We start from the raw sequence: 21,373 nt of genomic DNA on the forward strand, positions 1-21,373 counted from the left end.
AGGTCAATAGACAGCTTCGAAATGTTTTCTCATATTTGACTTGTGTTCCTTTTCTGAAACATAATTTTCTTTATCATTTCATTCTTTTTTTCTATTTCCTAATCCTTGACCACATCATTTCAAATTGTCATCGATTCTGCATGAAAGATCGCAGAGTGGTTGTCGGATACTCACGGTCCAGCTGTTTTTATCAAGCTCGATGAAGAACTGCGACCAGTGAAGCTGCAGAAAGTCGTTCTTGGATACCCCTGTTATCAAAACCAGAATGAATTTAAATTTGACCTGTCTCTTAATTATAAGCTTTCTGGTGTCATTCAGATGTATTCTGAACAAAAGCCATCTCTGATTGTAAGTAATGTTCATGATTTTTTGGGGAATTGTACTGTGTGTCTGTTTTGAGATTTAATTGAGTAATATTTGTTGGGGAGCTGAGTTATCTTATGAGGCATGCTTGGGAGATTTGGTTGAAGTCCAGCTCCACTCTACATCCTTTGTGCAAACAAAGGTAAGCTGGCTTGAGCCTGCTAATCTTCCAAGGCTAAATTGCAACCAATTATTTAGCTTTCTATCCTTCCATCCATCCATCTCCTTTCTACATCCATCCAGTACACGTTGCAATAAAGTACAGTCTCATAGAGATTACATTACGAGAAACAAATGTACGAGTGATGATCAGAAAGTCTGTGGCCTGACAAATAGTTAATTACTGATATTTTCATTGAATGAATGCTCAGTTAAAGTTCTTCACTGTATGTATGTATGTATGTATGTATGTTTATGTATATATATATGTATATATATATATATATATATTATATATATATATATATATATATATATATATATATATATTACTGATATTTCTTCACTTGTGAATACTTATGGTACCTTTGTGAAGAATCAGGCCAGTGTCTGCTGTACCCTAAATTGCATTCCACATTCCTGCAGTGTCGCATGCTTGTCATCACAGTCTGTTGTTTCAGGATATGGCAAATTATGGCGAAAGAGTGATTTTGTGCCTTCCCAACTGCATGGTCACAAAAAATTCCTTTCATGTCAGCTGAGTGCTATATTTCTGGAGAAGTGTTCAGTCATTACTAATTAGTACATTATCGTCAAGTCTTTGGTTGGTCAGAGATTACTGATCATGATTGGTCGATGATAGCTGTTTATATCACCAACTCGCAATGCACACAATTGTGCAATACATACTTTAATTTATATGCAGTACAGCAGAGTTACTATAATGCTACAATTCATATGAATATTTATTTTGTTACCATGCACAGATGATTCCAGAAATGATCATATTTGTCAGGCTGCATATTAATTTGGTCAGCTGTGGATGCAATTGGGATTAGAGATATTGGTTATTGGAGACAATGGCAAGAAATTTCCCATTACAGTCCAGAAACCTATGTATTGAACGTGATTTTTAATTTTATACAAAGTCGAGGCTCATGGAGGGGAAGGGGGGGGGCTAAAACATAGAATGGATTAGAATGTAACAGAACAAAAGGAACAGCAGAAAGAGAGGAGGAAAACTCCAGCAGCAGGGTTGAGGGACAAAATAAAGGGAGACTTTTACAAAGAAGTAATGTTCAGAAGAATGAGAGGTATGGAAGGATGCATGGGGTGGACAAGATGGATACAGAAGGAAACTCCAATAAAATTGGAAATTTGGAAGGAGAGATTGGGGTGGGGGTTAACGAGGGTCGAAAACATCATGGTTTTGGATTGGGGATGATTTGAGATGATGGTGAACATCTGTCTTGAAGACCTGGAGGGAAGAATGAGATTGAATTGAATGTGGAAGTTGGTTCCACAGGTGGGGAAAAAAGAAGAACAAATAAGTGGGGGTGAGCAGTGATTCTAGATTTAGGGTAGTTTCACCCAGAACAGGGTTGATGGTGTACCGTGTGCCTCCTGCAAAAACATTGGGGGGGGGGACAAAGTATGGAAAGGCCAGAGGGTGCAAGACCAGAAAGGGGGCAGCAGAAGACAAAGAGACCACTGACCTGTCAGTGATGGCAAAGCAAACAGCCCATGGGCTCAGCTTCATTGTGGGAGATTCCAATGGTCTTGAAGGCCTTGATTTCCACAGTGAGAAGATGTGAGGCAGGGGTGTCAGCCCAGAGGGGTGAGGAGTACTCCATCAAGCTGTGGGTAAAGGCATCATAGGTGGAAATTAACTACTTGAGTATCTGACGGCAACACAACTCAAATCACCGGAAGGTTGTTATTGCACCTGGTACAGCAACAGAGCTCAAGAGCAACATTATAACGAGGTCAGGGTACAACTCTTGTGGAAACGAGGCTTCCTCTGAGAGAAATAGGATCATACCACAACCTGCTCATGAATGGGACACTTTCCTGACAGTTCTCAAACAATCCCAGGGCTACAATGTTGCTCTAGTCTGACCACACCAAAAACTCCAATCACCCTTAATATGCAATGATGTGAGAAACCCAAACAACTTGTGATGTCTAGGAAGGATTACAATGAGAACAAAATAAACCAATGTCACCCTGTCTTGCCAAAAGGTGACCACCTGTGACTTCTTTAAGGTCACACTGAGGTGAACAGAGCTGCTACCCACCAGGAGCGACTCCTTAAGGAATATCTGCCTACGAGAGATTCCGAATGACGTCATAATGTCTCAAGCTTGACATATCTAGAAAGCACTCATCGAGGTGTTCAATTTGAGGTACTACACTATATGGTTCCGAAAACTTGAAAATTTGACCTTGGGGTCAAATATGTTTGACCTGAGGCGCTAACCATGAAGGTCAAGGCCAATCGCCACCAAAAATTAATCAGCTGAGCGCCAGACCATGAACTATATTCCCATGAAGTTTGAAGACGATCCGATCAAAATTACTCAAAAAATAAGGGTTTCGTCGACTCCCCTGATTTGCGACAAAGTGACCTTGACCTTCAAAATTTTATGTGCTGAAAGGGACCTCTATAGGCCTCTGATATGCGAAGTTACAAAATTTCCAATGATAACTGTGCTCTGCAGAATTTTTTATGCGTGATTACAGACAAGCAAACAAAAAAAAACAAAAAAACATACAAGCTGACTAACATATCTTGCAAAAACTTCGTTTTGGCAAGATAATAAAGATTCATTAGATTTTAATATATTTTATGTTGGATTTACTGAAACAATTTTTCTTGCCAACGGGCATATTTGTCCGAATCACAAACAAAATGAGATGTGCACGTATTCATGCTAAATATGCACAGAAAATATTGCAATGTGGTTTTTATTCACATTAATATGATGAAAATGAGATTCTAAAAGTTATTTGCTTTCGGCCCTCAATTCCCAAAGATCAACACATGCTCCTGGACTATTAGTAGTCTTTTGTGTTTCTATATTGGCCTGGTACTTTCATCAGCAAATCTAAAGTGCCTGAACTATCCCTTTGTTGCTTTCATGTGTTGCCCCATAATTGGCAAACCATTTCGACATTTAAAAAAGATGCTGTAATCTACTGTAACAGTTTTGACTGATTTTCTTCCTGTTACATTTGTTCATATTTTCGTAACTTAGTTGTTTTGTGATTTTTTTTTAATATTGAATACTAAGATAGCATTAATAATTATAATGTTAGCATTCATATGTCTGGATGTACCACCGTTGCACCATTTGACATTTTGTGATGGAATTCCTTTTAACTCTAGCTTTCAAAAGCCATGTCAATATTAGATGAAAGTGGATAATAAATATTGGTTACATTCCAAATTGTAAATATGCTTGTGGGATTTGACCAGAAAGTGTTATTTGTCAGGCTTGTTGCATGTTCCAAAACACTCAAATAATTCAAACTGCAGTGCACCACCATGTACATTAGAAGCGCTGATGCTAAAACAGAAACTGTCATACTTCCGACACATCATGCATGCAGAAAATGAAAGCCTGGTGAGAAATCAACCATGCTAGGTGTGGTTAAGGGAAGAAGAGGAAGAGGCAGATCGTGCATGTGTTGGATGGATGGGGTAAAGACTGCAACCAAGCTGTCTCTACCAGAGCTTCAGGAAGAAGTGCAGGATAGGGATGTTTGGGGAAATCTGATCATGAATGTCACCAGAAGTCGGTCATGACTTGACAGAACTGGATAACTTGGTAGTACACGACAAAAAAATCATCCTGAACTCAAACTAAAAGTCTCTGCTCCTACCAAAATCGGACTTTTCGAAAAGTAAATACAACTGATCTTTATAAGATTGAAAAGTGAGATCGTATTGTTCGAGTCATTTATTGTAGCCATGATGAGCAGGCACAATCCTGAAAGTCCACTGATAACAAATTGATATCTGAGATTTGATTGAGAACCTGTTTGTCTTAAAGCCCAACTTTATTGAAACTTTTTTTTTCTTCACCAGAATTGAGCACTTGTCTTGAAAATGTTCTCAACAATGATGTCCTCCTCATAAAGTACTATGCTTTATGAATGTTCAAATTGATTAATTTGCACTGTTCTCCCTGCAGTTTTGTGCAACAAGAAGGAGTACACAGCAGGCAGCTAACATACTGGTCAAAGATGCCAGGCTTTTAATAAAGGCAGAGCACAAGCAACGGCAAGCAAAACATTTCACCTGTATGGTTGCACTCACCATCTCTCTCCCTTTGTTATTCCATGGTGTTAATATTTTTTCATGGTCTACTTCCTTTTCAGATTACAGATATATTCCATTCGAGTGAGAGATGTAAAGCTGAGGGGTAATTAATTTCACTGTAGCAAACACTAATTCTACTCTACCTGCACAATTCAAGATAATAACCTCTTTTAATGTGCTGTAGTTCTTGTCTTGTTCTTTTGATATTTGAAAAGTTTGAATTCACAAAATGATGGATTTTATTTTTTTCTTCAAAATTTTGTTCCCTGCAGATCTCCTTGTATGTGGCATCGCATATCATCATGCGGGGTTGGACGTTTCAGATAGGAAGATCATAGAAGAAGTTTTTACACGAGGAGATCTTCCAGTGCTATGTAAGATAGCTTGTCTGTGCTTCATCATGTCAATAATATTTGAAAGCAAATGTGGACAACTTTTAGCTTTCTAGCTCAGCACACCAGCATTTTCTTTCCATTCATTGGACCGATTTTGTTTGGCATGTTTGTCTTAATTGATTCTGCATTGTTTGGTCGAGCATCCCTGCTGGTACAGTTTAAACAATATCTCGTCTTACCATGACAATGTGACAGGCTGCCTGCTGCATTACAAGGCCAGGGGACATCGCTCCGATAGCCCCTGTGGAGCTGAAATATCCCCCGGAACACAAGTTGCTCATTATTTTTGTCACTATTCCTGAGATTTATACACTCTTTATTTTTCAGTTAATTATGGAATCTGCTGTTTGTAAGCACCATGCTTTCGCTAGACTATTAGGTTCTATTTAATTTAATTTTGAGTTTTACTGCAAAAGGAGTATTGGTGGATTTATTGAACTCTTTATGGTTCAAATAATTTTAAGTTCACACACACACGCACATGCACTCGCACACGCACACCCGTCCTGACCACGGTCACAACTCCCCCTTATAGGGGGACATGTTGGCAGGAGGTTTGGAGAGTGTGGTTACTGAAATGGACATTCAGTGCTTGACTTGTCCACATCGATGTGAGTGGACTACATGGCTATCAATGGCTATCAACCCACCTATGGCATGTTCAGCACTGGAAGGCCCCATGCTGTTCATAAATTGGTTTCTGAAGTAGTCATTTCATATAACTTTATCTCTGGTTGATCAGCAAGCACTGCTGGCATTGCACTTGATGTAGTGATCGTTCACCTCTGGCATTGTCATTGTCTCTCGTTCAGAGCAGTACATTAGGTGTCACACCATCTTGCCCTAGATTTGTGGTGGTAATACCACTTGTTTCTTCACACCACTTGTCCTCCAACACCCTGGTTCTCTTCAGATCCTGGCAGACTATGCCTCTCCATCTTCTCATGGCTTGTTGGGTGTTCCAAATACTCAAATAATTCAATAATAAGGGGGTGGGGGGGGTGCGGAAGGTATTTGGAACACAAATACTCGTGTTTCAAATAACTTATGGGCAAAGCTGAGGCAGCAGCCAACCAGACATACAGTTGAATCTGGATTATAAGTGTATGCATTTATTTTTAGTTTAGTGGAACACATGCGCTTAAAAAGATGTTTGGTATGACAAAACTTTAATATAGACATAAACAGAGAAATTTTGAAGGGCATTACCATAAAAAGAAAAGCACCTCAACAGACGGACTTGATATCATTCTGAAATGTTAAATTATTTTCTGAATAAATACAGGAATGACCTTATGGTGGATACAGGCCTGGAGATATCTCTCGGTCAATTTGCCTGTCCTACATTTTGGTCTACATTTTTGGTTGAGGTGGTTTTCTTTTTATGGTAATATCCTTCAAAATGTCTCTGTTTATGTCTACATAAGCGCGTATTAGCTCCACCACCGAAGGTGGAAGGAGATTATGTTTTCACCCCTCTCAGCCTGCACACAGACAGACAAACAAACAGACAATCTCAAAACGTTTTTCACGGATTCAGATGAAATTTGTTGGGCAGGTTGGGTGTGTGACAAGGACGAACTCAATAGAATTTGGTGACGATCCGGATTCGGCCACTAGAATTTATGTGATTCTTCACCATTGAGAGATTGGTCCAAAAATGATTGACAGTATAGCACAATATCTCAAAAAGTTGTGGACGGACTTGGCTGAAACTTGGTTGGACACGTTGGGTGTGTGACAAGGAAGAGTTGATTCAATTTTGGTGAAGATCAGAATTCAGATCTGACAATTTTTTTAAGTGATTCTTCACCATTAAGAGATTTCGTGCTAAACCGATATATAGTATGATATCTCAAAAATTGTGGATGTATTTGGCTGAAACTTGGTGGACAGATTGGGTCGATGAGAAGGACAAATTGATTCGATTTTGGTGAAGATCTGGTTCCGCATATGAAAATTATTTAATTTTTAAAGTGATTTTTCACCATTGAGAGATCGGGTCAAAGACGATATATTTATATATATATATATATATATATATATATATATATATATATATATATATATATATATATATATATATATATATATATATATCATGATATTTAAAAAATGTATTGGGCCCGACATGTTCTCATGGTTCAAGCATTGCATGGCAGAGGTATGCACTCTACCGAGTGCCCTTCTCGTTTTCCATTTGCACTTATATTTATAAAGCCTGACATGTGTGCTTATACATATTCAAAAAGCCATGACGTGCTTATAATGGTAAATGTTCTTCTACTAATACTCAGCGGATGCATCCGAGATAGAGTTCACAATGCCACGCCATGAGTCTTTGTCCATCATCAGTGTCTGCATGTCCGCTATGTCATGCTGGATATCCCTTGCCACGCAGTCGATGTCGTTCAGTGGCCTTCTTCCTCTGGATGGGCAAGGCAATCTCAAGCAGATCACATCAGATATATTTTGGTCTTTGGCGTGGAAACAGTGACCATAGGTCATGTGGAGGTGGGTCGGTTCGTTCAGTTTCGTTGTGCAGATCACCAATCTAAACGAAAATCACCCTGTACATTCATGAGAACACACCATTGAAATTCCTACTTGTTTCCATATGCACAAGTTGACACACCGACAGTTATTACCATTTGAAATTACCGCCGTGAAGTGGGCGTGGCGTGCTTGTAATCGCGGAGGAAACTGCCAGGAAACAACAAATGAAGATGGCGGCGCCCATGGTTGTCGTGTGATTTTGAGTGATTTTTGGTCTTTCAACAACCAAATATGCGTTGTTTCATACACTTGGGCGGGGAGGATGATGAGAAAGTGACGCAATTCACAGATAAGAGCTGGCGTAAGGTATGCGAGTGTGCGAAGGCTTGGTGCGACGCCACAGGGAGTGAAACTATCAAAAAATGCCGTTTGCTGATCAAATTATGAAACTGCTGCCAATGACTGATCCTCCTGCGGATGCCGGCTGTCACCGGTTCTGCTATGCGTCGTTTTGTAACAATGATCATATAAAAGGCACTGAAGCCAGGAAAAGGAAATCAGAAGCCAGCACTACTGCAGTTTCTGCTAGAGCCAGTGAGGTGATGTGATGATGCTAGAGCTAGTGATGCTAGAGCATCATCCCAACTGACTGGAAGAGGGGCCTTGTTGTCCCTCTCTGGAAAGGGAAGGGTGATCGCCAAGACTGCAACAACTACCGAGGGGTGACGCTGCTCTCAGTGCCGGGCAAGGTCTTTGCTCGGATAATTCTTGATAGGGTTCGCCACCATCTGCTTGAGCACCAGCGTCCAGAGCAGTCAGGCTTTACACCAAAGAGGTCAACGATTGACCGTATCCTTGCGCTTCGTGTCCTCACCGAACGCAGACGAGAGTTTCGGCAGGGGCTGCTTGCAGCCTATGTTGATCTCTGTAAAGCGTTCGATTCAGTGAATCGGGATGTCCTCTGGAGGATTCTTGGTCTTCGTGGGGTGCCACCAAAACTGATCGATCTGATGTCTGAACTCTACTCTGGTTCTGAGAGTGCTGTGAAGTGTGGTGGTACCACCTCTGACTTATTTCCAGTTGTTACTGGAGTTCGTCAGGTATGTGTACTTGCCCCCACACTTTTCAGCACTTGTATGGACTGGATTTTAGGGAGGATGTTGGAGAGATCAAGTTGCGGTGCATCGTTTGGGAATGTCAAGATCTCGGACCTTGATTTTGCAGACGATGCAGTCATCTTTGCGGAGACTTTAGACATCCTTTTGGGGGCGTTCGAAGTGCTGAATGAGGAGTCGGAGCCGCTGGGATTACGGGTTTCTTGGGTCAAAACTAAGATCCAGGCTTTCGGTGACATCTTGGATGCTGCTGTCCTGTCTGTGTCTGTTTGTGGTGAGGATGTTGAGGTCGTGGAGAGATTCACTTACCTTGGCAGTGATATTCATGTCTCTGCTGGCTGCGAGTCAGAGGTCAATAGACGTCTGGGTCGGGCCTGGGGAGTCATGGATTCACTGGATCATGGGGTGTGGCACTGCCGGTATCTGTGCGGGAGGACGAAAGTCCGAGTCTTCAGGTCCTTGGTACTTCCAGTCTTGCTCTATGGGTGCGAGACTTGGACTCTGACCAAGGATCTGAGACGGAGACTTAATTCCTTTGGTACCAGGTGTCTTCGGAGAATCCTTGGCTATCGCTGGTCGGATTTTGTGTCCAACGAGCGGTTGCTGAGAGAGACTCGGATGAGATTTGTTACCTGCATAGTGCGTGAGCATCAGTTGCGGCTGTATGGACATGTGGCTCGTTTTCCTGATGCTGATCCTGCTCACCAGATTCTCTCAGCGAGGGTGTCTCATGAGTGGAGGAGGCCAGTGGGCCGACCACGTGCCTCATGGTTGCAGCAGGTTGACCATCATCTCAAGGAGATGGGGATGGGCCTGGCATCTGCCTGGGGGATGGCCAGACGGAGGCCCCTGGAGTACCGGCGGAAAGTGGACGCAGCGACGCGCTGTTCTGGCACATGCTCCCATACCTGACCTGACCAGTGAGGTGGTGGACGGACTAGAAGAAGAGGGGCACTCGTACCACAAAATACGTAGAAAATCCCTCAGAACCTCTGTAGAAAGGGTGGCTGGCAAATCAGCTGGTGTACTGCCAAGAATTTGTATCATATGCCAGAAAAAAGACAAATTCATCCGTGTCAAAGGAAAATCTCAACGTGATCAGTTGTCCCTGGCAGAAACACAGGATGGAGGAAAGCTGAGGGAAACTGCTGAGCGGGGGTAGAGATGAACGTGATGTGAGAATAATGACAACTATAAAGGATAAAGACTGTGTGGCGCTGGAAGTTTGTTATCACTGTAAATGTTATTATGAGTGTGTGAATGACACATACCACAGGCAGAGTGAAAGTAAACTCCAAACTCAAAAAGTGAACGATGACTCAACATTTGACATTTTCTGTCATAAAGTAATCCAGGTAAGACTCATTGATGGAAAGCAATCCAAACATATGAAGAAGTTGTGTGAGATTTTCAATGACCTACTCAGAGTATGCGAAGGTCAAGATAAGGCCAACAACCAGGCAACAAGACAAGAAAGGACTGCAGGAACGGTACCCAGACATGATTTTCTATCGTCCACCAAAAATGTCTGAGAGCGAAGTGGTGTACATGAAGGACATTGATATTGGTTCCATTGCTCAGGCTGCTGTTGTAGACAGTAGCTCCACAACAGAAACAGAGTCAACTACAGAGGATGAAGCTGGCCAGGGTCCACAGCAGGGTGACTCAGACCTCAATTTACATGTTCTATACTCGGGAGCACTCATGGTGAGGGATGACCTGAACAAACACCAAAGTGTGGACATTACATGGCCCGAGTTGGAAATGGTGGAGCCAGCACTAGAGCTTATACGGGCAACTCGTACTTCGAACTGGCCGAAACACCTTGCGATCACGAGAGCGTCCATGCCCTGGTACTTTGCATACGATCACCTAAACGATGCAAGGTACCGTTTACTGGCTGGAAATGGCTGGTCGAGAGCACTCCCACCCAGATACCTATCAAACGTTCATGGACGGCAAATGGACTGCCCAACGGCATACTCGTTTTGGATTTAGTAGTGTTGCGTGTGATCAGATCATAGAGCAGACTTTAAATAGGGACAACAAGACCAGTGGAGGCATCATTGGTTACACTCAGAAAAGTACAGCTGTGAAGAAGTGGATCCTGCCCCAACCGGCACGTGCGGAAATCGCAAGGAAATGTGAGTCCATGGCGGGTATCCACGATGAGCCCCGAACGAGAAAGGATTTGGATGTGTCGAGCTCGAAGAAGAACGAAGCAGTGGTGGTACAAGTGATGGACACAGAACTTCAAATGATTAACCCTTTCTCCAGCGCTCACCTTGAACTCATCAATAGTAGTTCAGTTGTCATCGCACCGCCAGCCACTTCCACGGACTTGATGAACGTGTATGTCAAGGGAGAGAATGTTGTCGTGAAATCCATGCATGATCGGCTTCTCTCGGGTGAAGTGCCATTCTTCAGTCCGATTCCGAAGGCCAAATTGGCAACTTTCTCAAAGGCGTAAGGCAAGTCGGCGACTCCCCACCAGCAGACGCCGAAGGTTGAAATTGCGAATGAACGTCGTCTTTTCACACGACTGCTGTTGATTGGAGAGAAAAGCAATGTAACACTCCACGATCTGCTCGCATACCCACTGGCAAACATATCTTTCCCGCTGGCATCTGGTGATGGTTCGATTGCTAAGACAGACAAAGCCAAACTCCGCAACCATATACTGATACTGTGGCCCAATTGCCGTGTGGACGCTCGGCCTATCCAAGGTGCAACGATTGTGGATGGAATGGCCGTTATTCAGGCGATAAAGGCTGGTTCACTGCCTAACACTTTCAGCAAAATGGAAGAGATGGTGCTGAACATCGTAGTGGCCAAAGCACGACATAACCAATCTTCGAGAGTGGAAGTGGTGTTTGATACTTACCCAAGTATCAGCATCAAGTGCCTGGAGCATGCCAGACGAGCGGGCAGGGTGGGCGATCTTCAGGTGCGAACCATCTACGGATGTGATCAAGCCCTTCCAAAACAGTGGGCCAATTATCTCCTGAGCGGAGCCAACAAGGAGGCGTTGATAGAGTTCATCGTCGAATCGTGGACGAGAAACATCTCTCCATCAAAACTGGGCGACATGCTGTTGTACGTCAGTCCTGCCGGCAAATGTAAGAAAATCGAGGCGTCGAATGGTGTCATGACTGTGTCGTGTCATCAGTACCTGCACTTGAATGTGACCATGAAGAAGCTGACACGAAGCTCCTGCTACATGCCGCTCACGCGGGACAGAATGAAGAGTCGGTGCGCATAGAGAGTTTCGACACCGATGTGTTTGTGTTGGCATTGGCTCACTCGAAGTCGATTCGAGCACGAAATTTCCATCTGGTCACAGGAAGTCCCAAGGACATTATTGTCGTTGACATTAGGAAGCTGAGTAATGCCTTGGAAAGTTCTGTCTGCAATGCGTTGATAGGTTTGCACAATTTCACGGGAAGTGATACCACCAGTGCATTCCACGGAAAGGGCAAAACAAGGCCATTTGACTTGATGATGAAGAGTCCCCATCTCATCACCTGTTTCGGGAGCATTGGTCGAGCATTCACGCTAGATCAGAATATCATTCACGACCTGGAACAATTCGTCTGCGCCATGTACAATCAGCCGACCATGAAAAGTGTGGATGAGGCTCGCTACAAGCTATTCTGCAGCCAGTCGCTGGGAGAACAGAAGTTGCCGCCTACAAGCGACGCTCTGATGCTGCATTGCAAAAGAGTGAACTATCAGTCTGCGATCCACCACCGCGTGACTGAGAGGTTTATAGAAGCCCCTTCTCCTTCATTTCACGGATGGGTGGAACGTAACGGAGCACTGACTGTTCACTGGCTGAGCAAACCACCAGTGCCGAAGGAACTGTTAGAGGCAACGAAATGTAATTGCAAGAAGATGAAATGCGAGACCAACCAGTATTCTTGCCAGTCAAAAGGACTGTCCTGCACAGAGTGCTGTGGGTGTCAAAACTGCGCCAACGATGAACAGACCCGTGCAGAAATGGAACTTATGGATGATGAAAGCGGAACTGACGATGATTCCGACGACGAACTGTGAATGCGGGTGTCACACTGCTTTTGCTGTGGTGATCTACTACACAGTAGTATTCAGGTTGGTTAGCATGTAATAGTGGACTTGAGTTTTGTAATAGCAGCAGTCAAGAGCCGAGTTCAGCAACCACTTCAGAGCAAGAAATACTGGAGTTCTAATACAGTAATCCTCTTGTGGTGGTTCTACTTTTCATCAGGCTGAGTCGCGCAGTCTCTTTGTCTTTTATTTAATCCGTAATAGCCAATGTAACTGTCTTTAATAGGCGCTGTAACTGTCTTTAATAGTCAATGTAACTACCTTTAATAGCCAGTGTGGCTGCTTTTCAAGCAAAAAGTTGCCTTGGTCAATTTGAAGGCCTGTCTGGTCGGTCCAGACGTTTTTGGCCGGTAAAAATATGTAACTGCTTCAGTTTACGACCTTTAATTATAAAAATCTTTAATACCAGTGAATAGGGTTTTCTTTGATAATACATAACTCTGTATAAACATATTGTATCATTTTAAGACCTCACAAAAGTCTTTTTTTGACATACATTTCAGTCTAACCTTGATTCTTCATTTCTGTGTCAAAATCGTGCTTTAATGTTCGGTGTATCTTTAATTGCCAAAAATGACCAATTGTGTCACATCCTTGATGTGGAAACAAGTGGATTTGGACTCAGCGTCTAAAATTCTTTAAGTATGCCAAATTTCATCCAGATTGGTGATCTGCACAACGAAAATCATTTTCTGAAGGTAATAGCGAGTACCTCCACATGGTCTACCAGCAAAACGTGTTCTGCGGCGAGCTACAATGGTAGAAATAGGTGGTTCTGAAGAAATCTTCAGATTGGCTGCATATTTGCCAGTTTTTACGTCATTGAATTTTTTTTATTGTCCATACCTCGAAAACAAATACAAAATGCAATTTCAGTCCTCGAGCATGTTTCAGTTTAAACTCCGCAACAAGATCGTTTTCCATGTCCGAGTAAATGGCTCATCTTCCGCTCCCTATCTTCTTCAAAACTTTCTCAATCTGAACAATTATTTTCTCATTCTTCACCATTTGCATCAAAGTCCTCGTGTTAAGTCAAAATTTCTTACATGTCGAGTACTGGTTCTCACAAGAGTTGTAAAATGCAATAATCTCAATCTTCTTTTCACGGGTGTATGATCGACACTTCACTGGCGTGTCCATTTTGATCATGATGAAAAACGTTGTGTGATGACCCTTAATCATAAAACGGCGTGAAACACCCTTTTACGGCTCTTGGTTTTAAAAAACGTTGTTTTGAATGTACAACTCTTGTAAGTAGTGGTCCAGTGTGGTTACCATATTTAAAATTTCAAAAAAAGGACACTCCAGAGAAGGGCAGTACCGGACAGAAATTGCGGCATAGCGGTCCAATTTTGGAAGCGTCCATGGTGAAAAATAGAGCTCTGGCACTGCAGAGGAATCCCCAGCTAAAGAGATAGAAAGTCTTTTCTCGGGTGCTCAACCTCCCTACCCCCTATCTAACTCCCTTGGCCTATCTTGCGATGCGGCGTGCAGGCCACTAAAATGGTGGCTTCCCACCACTGGCCCGATCAGATGATGGCCTGTGGCGTGGTCAATTGCTGTGCTTCTCCTTAGCAGCAGGTATGGCTAGTAGCACCTTGCGTTGTTGCTGCAAGGGGAGGGAGTGCCCTCCACCTGTCGAAGTAAAATAATTAATTCCATCTTGTGAAATGTGAGCATGGGCACGGACATATGTGGTAATAGAAAGCTCTATGGATCACATGACTATCGCAAAGCACTGTTGTTTCTGTATTAATCACAATGAAACATTTTTTTCGGATTGACATGGTGTTCTTTGTCCACAAATTCTGAACTCATTTCTCTTTATTTGCTTTCAAATGCTTTTAAACAATATGGAAGTATGGAATTTGTTGTAAAGCATTGGCTAAATTCATTTTATCACCATATAAGGAATGGTTCACCAGGAAAACATTGTCCGCAAAGGCACTGAGACAGACTCGAGATAAAGATTAAAATTGTCTGCAGCATAAAATGAAAATTACAAAATATGGATTTATTTAAATATGAGGACTCAGGCACGAGACATGAAAACAGTCAGATGTGGCGGGGTGAGAGGAGAAGATCAAGGACAATATATACGTGTGTGTGTGTGTGTGTGTGTGTGTGTGTGTGTGTGTGTGTGTGTGTGTGTGTGTGTGTGTCCATTAAACATGCTTATCAGGTCTTTAACAATGCCAAGGTCAAAACTCATTACATTTGCAGAAATGGACTGCTCATGGAATGAGTTTCTTTGTTTGCTTGTCTCATCAGAAGTCATTTCGTTTTCAGGTTGGTGAGTCAACACTAACTGGCCATGAGTGAGTGGAATAGAATATCTGTTCAAATATACTGTGGTCTTGTTAATTCCATATATCTGTAACATATCTTTTAAAAATGTATTTATATATTGTTTGCCTTTCTCAATGTTGAGAAAGTGCCCTCCTGAATCCACTAGTAAATGCTCATCACCATCACTGTACCACTCAAAGCGACCATTTCAAACCAGATGACTTTCAAATCATATGGCAAAAATAATAACGAATGTATAATCCCCATACTGGCCCAAGCACACCTGGACCTGGTGAAAGATCTTGTTATTATTCCATACTTAGTTCAAATTAAATATGTACCCTTCTGTTATGTTTGTTGCTCTGATACTATAAAATATTTTTGATAATGGATCATTGCATACTGATGGTTGTTTGAAAGGAATAGATATAGTGTGTTGATTAACTGTGTAACAATATAATCTTTCTTTATTTTACTTGGTTGGCAAGTTAAATTAAAGCTGCTTTGGTTGGTGCCAGTGAGTTGGGCACGAGTGACATTGCAAAGTCTCATTAACTCTGCTTTGTCATTGTATTGCAAAGTTTGTATGAACACGAGTCTCATAGACTCGGCCTTCTCATTGTATTTCAAAGTTATATCTTATTTACATTGTAAAACAGGAGTCTCATTGGACTGCTGAGGCTATGGACTTGTCATTGTGCTGCAAAAATGTACCTTATCTGTGTGAACAGATGCTCCACCGGCCTGCTCTGCTGAATGCTTATTGCCGATGTAAATGAAAGTTTCTCTGTGCACGCATGTCCTGAAGCAAGGCACACATTCTTTCACTGTGTTATCTTGTTTTATTTTGTGCATAATTGTTTTTCTCTTTGCTTTGAAGGACCTCTTGTTCAACAAAGCTTTCTTGTAGTCTGGTATTGATTAACTGGTACCCTTTGATGCTATGACCCCTCCCTATTTCCAATAATATAAAAGACCGTGTATTCTGGCTCAGTCAATGATCTGCTTGTACACTTGAGACAAGCCTTTCTCTCCACAGGTGTGTTTTTGTACAATATACGATCTATAAGATTATAAAGTGTTTTCTCTTTGTGTAAAATTTCCACAACATTGACGGCAATGACTGTGACGTCACGTCCTCGGGGCTGGGCAGATGCAGGAGAGAGGAGGAGGAGGTATCGATGCTTGAAGCTGCATGCTGGGCACCCTCGTAATATTGACCCTCTCGGGTCACTCTGTGTACAATCCAACAGTCCTCACCTTATCCTGCCTGACCCTCACCGGTTCGAAAGGACAGATTATGCGATATCCACCAGATATGCACGACCACACATAACACCGCCTTCCAACGGCATACAAAAAGAGGATGATTTTGCCTAAACATGTAGTCCTTAATGAACTATCCCACATGAGCACACTGTCCATGCTGAAGCCTTACACTTTGATAACTACCCTGTACCCCACACATGGAACAATATCTGAATCGAAGAGGTTCACCTAAATTCTTACAGTATTCACAGAGATGAAACACTCCACAGTATTCAAAGAGATGAAGCCTGATAACGAAATTGATTATGTTTTTAGTAATCATTTATATCTGCATTATGTGTACATTTCAAATGCAAATAACTTGCATGCTAAAGTTTTTAGACACTCTTTAGATATTCCTTCAGAAAATAAGTCAATATGAAATTTATCATAACATAATCATGCAAAAATTTGTTACCTGGTGTTGAGAATTAGAGCCTGGTGTTGGCGCAGTGGTTAGGGCAGCGGCTTGGGATCCAAAAGGTCCTGAGTTCAAGCCCCGTTGGGCCACTGATTAATACACCAGGGGTTGACTCAGCCTGTCATCCTTCCGAGGTCGGCAAAATGAGTACCAATGTACTGGGCCGTTGTATATCCCGGTTAAAATAGGTGTACCATATCCCTGTGTCGTAAGAGGCGACCAGGGTTGCGTCAGGAAGGGCATCCGCGTAAAACGTGCCAAATCACTATGCGCATCATGCGGATGATCCGCTGTGGCGACCCCGAAAAGGGAGCAGCCGAAAGAAGAAGAAGAATCATGCAAAAATGAACCTGTCAAACCAAATACCAGTCGAGTAAAGGTACACACTGTTTTGTTCAACTGACACTTTTCCTTCAGGGGAAAACATGTGTTCATTGAAAAAACAGGAACAAAACATGAAATGCCAATAAAGGATGGGGATATATACTTCTTTTTCAATGTTTTAGCCATTTTTGTTTACCTTGTGTTCGCAAATTTCATTTTTTTTTTCAATGAGAGATCAACTGCTGCATTCTCAGAACAGGGTAAAGCCTCCTTTATCACAAAGCTTTACATCCTGCTCATACTATTTGTGGATCTATGACTGTGATATGCTTGCACTTACGTGTGTGTTTGTTTTCTGCCCTCATGCGTGTGCACACATTGTAGTCTCGACCACGACACTTGCAATGGGGGTAAATCTTCCTGCCCACTTGGTCATCATAAAGGCAACTCAGCATTATGTTGGGGGCAGTTTTGAAGAATATAGTGAAACAGATGTACAGCAAATGATTGGAAGAGCTGGAAGGCCACAGGTAAGGAAATACTTTGTGTTCTTCTTTTTATTATGTTTTATTATCCTCTTTTGGAAACATTTTGCACAATGCAGTTATGCCAAATTTAATTTGCAGAGTTGTTAATTCATAAATGTCTGTTTGAATTCTAACAACATGTTCCTGTCACAAACATTGTTGACGAAATTTTGAGAGATAAGAAGAATAATAATGTGCTAGAGCAAGTGCAAGATCATTTATAGGTACATTGTAGTCTCTGGACTGCTTTCGGTTCATGTTCTAAGATGTCCTGCAGTGCGATCCCAGTGACTTTCGGGTGAAGACGGGAACGGTCTACATATTTTCACTGTTGCAGATATTCAGTTCCCAACAGACAGAGTAGTGTTGCAAAATGCTTAACATACTTGTAGACGTAAGGGTCTTTACTGCAGTATTGCGTCAAAACCAAGAGTCAGCATTGCCAAAAACATTTCACAATCAAACCTCTTTTATCCGACATGGTCGGGACAAAGAGTATTCCTGATAAACAATATTTCTGTTCAATGGATATGGTTGTGAGTGAAGAAATAAACAGGTCATTATATTATGAAGCCTAATGTGTCTCCTCCCCCTCCCCCACCCAATAGTGATGAATACTTCAAGGTATTTTCTACTATACATCCATGTGCTGTAGATAAAGACACCTGATGCGAAAACATCAGACTGAAACAACCCAGAATTTTTTTTGCCGGACTCTTTATATTGGTTCGATAGTTTGACAAAACTGACAGTCCAGACTCACTTCCGCCGTGCACTATATTGGGTCGCCGAAATAGGTGACCCTTCTTGTCAGTAATTCTGTCTGTTTGTTTGGATGTTTGTTCGTTCGTCATCAGCATAATTGGTAGTAAACGTGGGCGGATTTTGACCAAACTCGGGTGGTAGGTACATCTAATGACCTAGTGCTTTGGAAATTGTGATGGTTGCTAGGGACGCTTTGGTTCCTTAGAAACAACCGAAAAACCTTCAAAATCGGTACCGTTCACGTGAAATAAATTCCGAAAGCCATTATCCCACGTAGGGTTATGAAATTTTGCACAAATGATCTACAGGTGATGCTCTATCAAATATATTCCGGTTTTTGTGATATATGGAATACTTTACCCGCAGCGCCCCCTACAATTAGGGTATGCGTGAAAATTGGCGAAAATTGAAAGCCCCCTAGCGACCAGGTGAGTGCATCGATACGAATGAAACTTTGCAGGTTCATGGTACTCAATGAGTACTACAACTTTGCCTCAGGACATATTCACCGATTTCGCTTAGGTCAGGGGTCAAAGGTCAATTAGTGCAAAAATCGATAATATGCGAGAGCTGGAGGTGCCTTCGCGCCAAATGCTACTCCTCCTAGGGTTATGGTCGGATGGTCATGAAAATTCACACTAATCATCTGGAATACATTGTGCACAAATGATCGAGCCAGATTTTCGATTTAGATCTTTGTTCACCCACAGCAACCCCTCGAACTCTGGGGATTTCCGATTTCAAACCGCATTTTCGGTACTTTTCATTCAAATGGATACCGAGTAGTTATCAGTTGATGGAACTGGATGAGATTTGATATGCATAATGTTAAGGTGATTCCCTATCCGCTATATGACATCCATTTTGCTCTATATCTTATAGTTTCCATGCTCGGCGACCTATCACCGCCTTCCGGCTTGTTTCTATATCTGTTTAGTTCATTCATCGGGGGGGGGGGGGGGGGGGGTTCACTCAGCACTTTTTGTGTCTGAAATGCTCATGTAAACGTTTCAAAGAGCAATTCTCAATCAATAAACTTATGCTATTCACCAAACATCTTTGGCTTTTTGGAGAACAACTATTTTAATAAGTGAATTTCAGAGCTCGTCATATTGGATTGGTCATAAAACCAGGCCTAGCTGGGTTCATTTGAGAAGTGCCCAAACCGAGCGAGGTGCAGTTTGGAAACATGTTTTTCTTACAGCGCTAATTCTACTACGAATCGCCACACAATATGGTGGAGCAGGTGAGTACCAAAACTCTGGCGGAGATTCCGAATGATGGATGATTTTCTCCATAATTGATCACAGGTGAGAGGCCATGATATTTTTCCCGATAATGGATGTTTCCCCTTATTTGGATTTCTGGATAAAAGAGGTTCTACTGCATAGACAACTCTCGGTTTGAGAACGAGTTATGTTCCTGGACCCTGTTCTCGAAGCGAAATGGTTCTCAAATCAAAACACACCAGAATTTGATTGAAACCAACATATTAATAAGAAAAACAATGTAAACTAGAAGGGGACTCAGTGGAGCACATACTTCCTCCAGGCTGATTAGTTTACGTTTTGTATCCCACTGATAGACCAGATCTGGATTCAGACCTGAACTAAAATTTTATCAGCTTGTTCTTGTCACCGAACCAACTCGTCCACCAAGTTTCGTCCAATTCCGTCCATAACTTATTCAGATATTGTGCTATATTCCGTTTTTGCCCAATAACTCAATGGTGAAAAATCACTTTAAAAATTCTCGGATCCGGTTCCAAATTCTGATCTTAACTAAAATCGAATCAATTATTCCTTGTTGCATATCCAATGCATTCACCAAGTTTCGTCCGAATCCGTCCACAACTTTTTGAGAAATCCTGCTATATGTCGTTTTTGGCCCCATCACTCGATGGTGAAAAATTACTTTAAAAATTCTCGGATCCAGATACGGATCTTCACCAAAATTTAATCAATTCTTCCTTGTTCTATAGGGAACCTGCCCACCTAGTTTCATCCAAATCCGTCCACAACTTTTTGAGATGTTGTGCTATACTTCGTTTTGGCCTTCTCTCTCAATTGTGAAAAATCACTTTAAAAATTCGCGGATTCAGATCCTGATCCGGATCTTCACCAAAATCTAATCATTTTGTCCGTGTCACATACCCAAACAAGATATATCTTGTTCACAAACAAACAGACAGACAGGGATAAAAACATAACTTCCACCCATCTTCGGTGGCGGAGGTAATAACCGCGGTTACGTGCATGAAGCAAAAACAAACTGACTGCTTTTAATTCAAAACATCTCATTGCACTGGAAAACGTGGAGACAGGAACAGTACTGGACTGGAAAAGGTTGGCAATATGTAATACCTTCTCTCACGTGGAGCGGTGCTGCACAATACACATTTACGTGGAGAATTTGCGTTTCACCCCCCCCCCCCCGACTCTCTCCTCATCCTCAAGACCACTGGCAAAGATAAAAACACCCCTGTATACCAACTTGGGCCATGCTGATCCTACGTAGCTGATACAAGCTGATCCATGCTGCAAATCGTAGGGCCATGCTGATCCTCTGGATGGAATTAATCATCCCAGAAGTGTAGGAGGAGTGGCGTCACAAACAAACAAATACACACCTGTGCATGAATTATAGTAAGAATTACCAGCCCCAGTTTGGATGCCACTCCTTCAGACAATAACACACAAAAACCTCACAAAATACAAAACAAAGCTCTCAATATAGCACCAGGTTGCACAAGATCAACAAGCATAGCCCAATACATGCAGCAACTAGAAGGGCACTCGGTAGAGCGCATGCTACCATCACGCAATGCCTGATTCAAGAGAACATATGGGGCCCAATACATTTTTGAAATATGTTTTTTTTATCGTTTTTGGCATTATCTCTCAATGGTGAAGAATCACTTGGAAATTAAATAATTCTCGTATTCAGAACCGGATTCGGATCTTCACCAAAATCAAATCAATTCGTCCTTGCAACACACACAACGTGTCCAACAAGTTTCG

General features: G+C 42.1%; 1 protein-coding gene across 6 annotated transcripts in view; it reads left to right on the top strand.

Annotated features, from left to right (window-relative positions):
- HFM1 (helicase for meiosis 1) overlaps positions 1 to 21,373 on the top strand; it is a 306,617-nt gene that overhangs the window by 180,460 nt on the left and 104,784 nt on the right. For 4 of the 6 annotated variants that reach the window (XR_015059302.1, XR_015059303.1, XR_015059301.1 and 1 more), the window contains exons 9-13: positions 148 to 348; positions 4,500 to 4,588; positions 4,687 to 4,730; positions 4,900 to 5,001; positions 17,446 to 17,591. Coding sequence is in view for 1 of the 6 variants with exons in the window: in XM_085885562.1 (XP_085741688.1) it covers positions 148 to 348; positions 4,500 to 4,588; positions 4,687 to 4,730; positions 4,900 to 5,001; positions 17,446 to 17,591 (582 nt within the window). In the remaining 5 variants the exon portion in view is untranslated. The remainder of the gene's footprint in view (positions 1 to 147; positions 349 to 4,499; positions 4,589 to 4,686; positions 4,731 to 4,899; positions 5,002 to 17,445; positions 17,592 to 21,373) is intronic. The other 2 variants (XR_015059305.1, XR_015059306.1) reach the window with 1 other exon arrangement.

Source organism: Eptatretus burgeri, chromosome 6 (assembly GCF_056783735.1).
Source record: "Eptatretus burgeri isolate ZD-2024b chromosome 6, Ebu_testis_v1, whole genome shotgun sequence".
Taxonomy (NCBI): domain Eukaryota; kingdom Metazoa; phylum Chordata; class Myxini; order Myxiniformes; family Myxinidae; genus Eptatretus; species Eptatretus burgeri.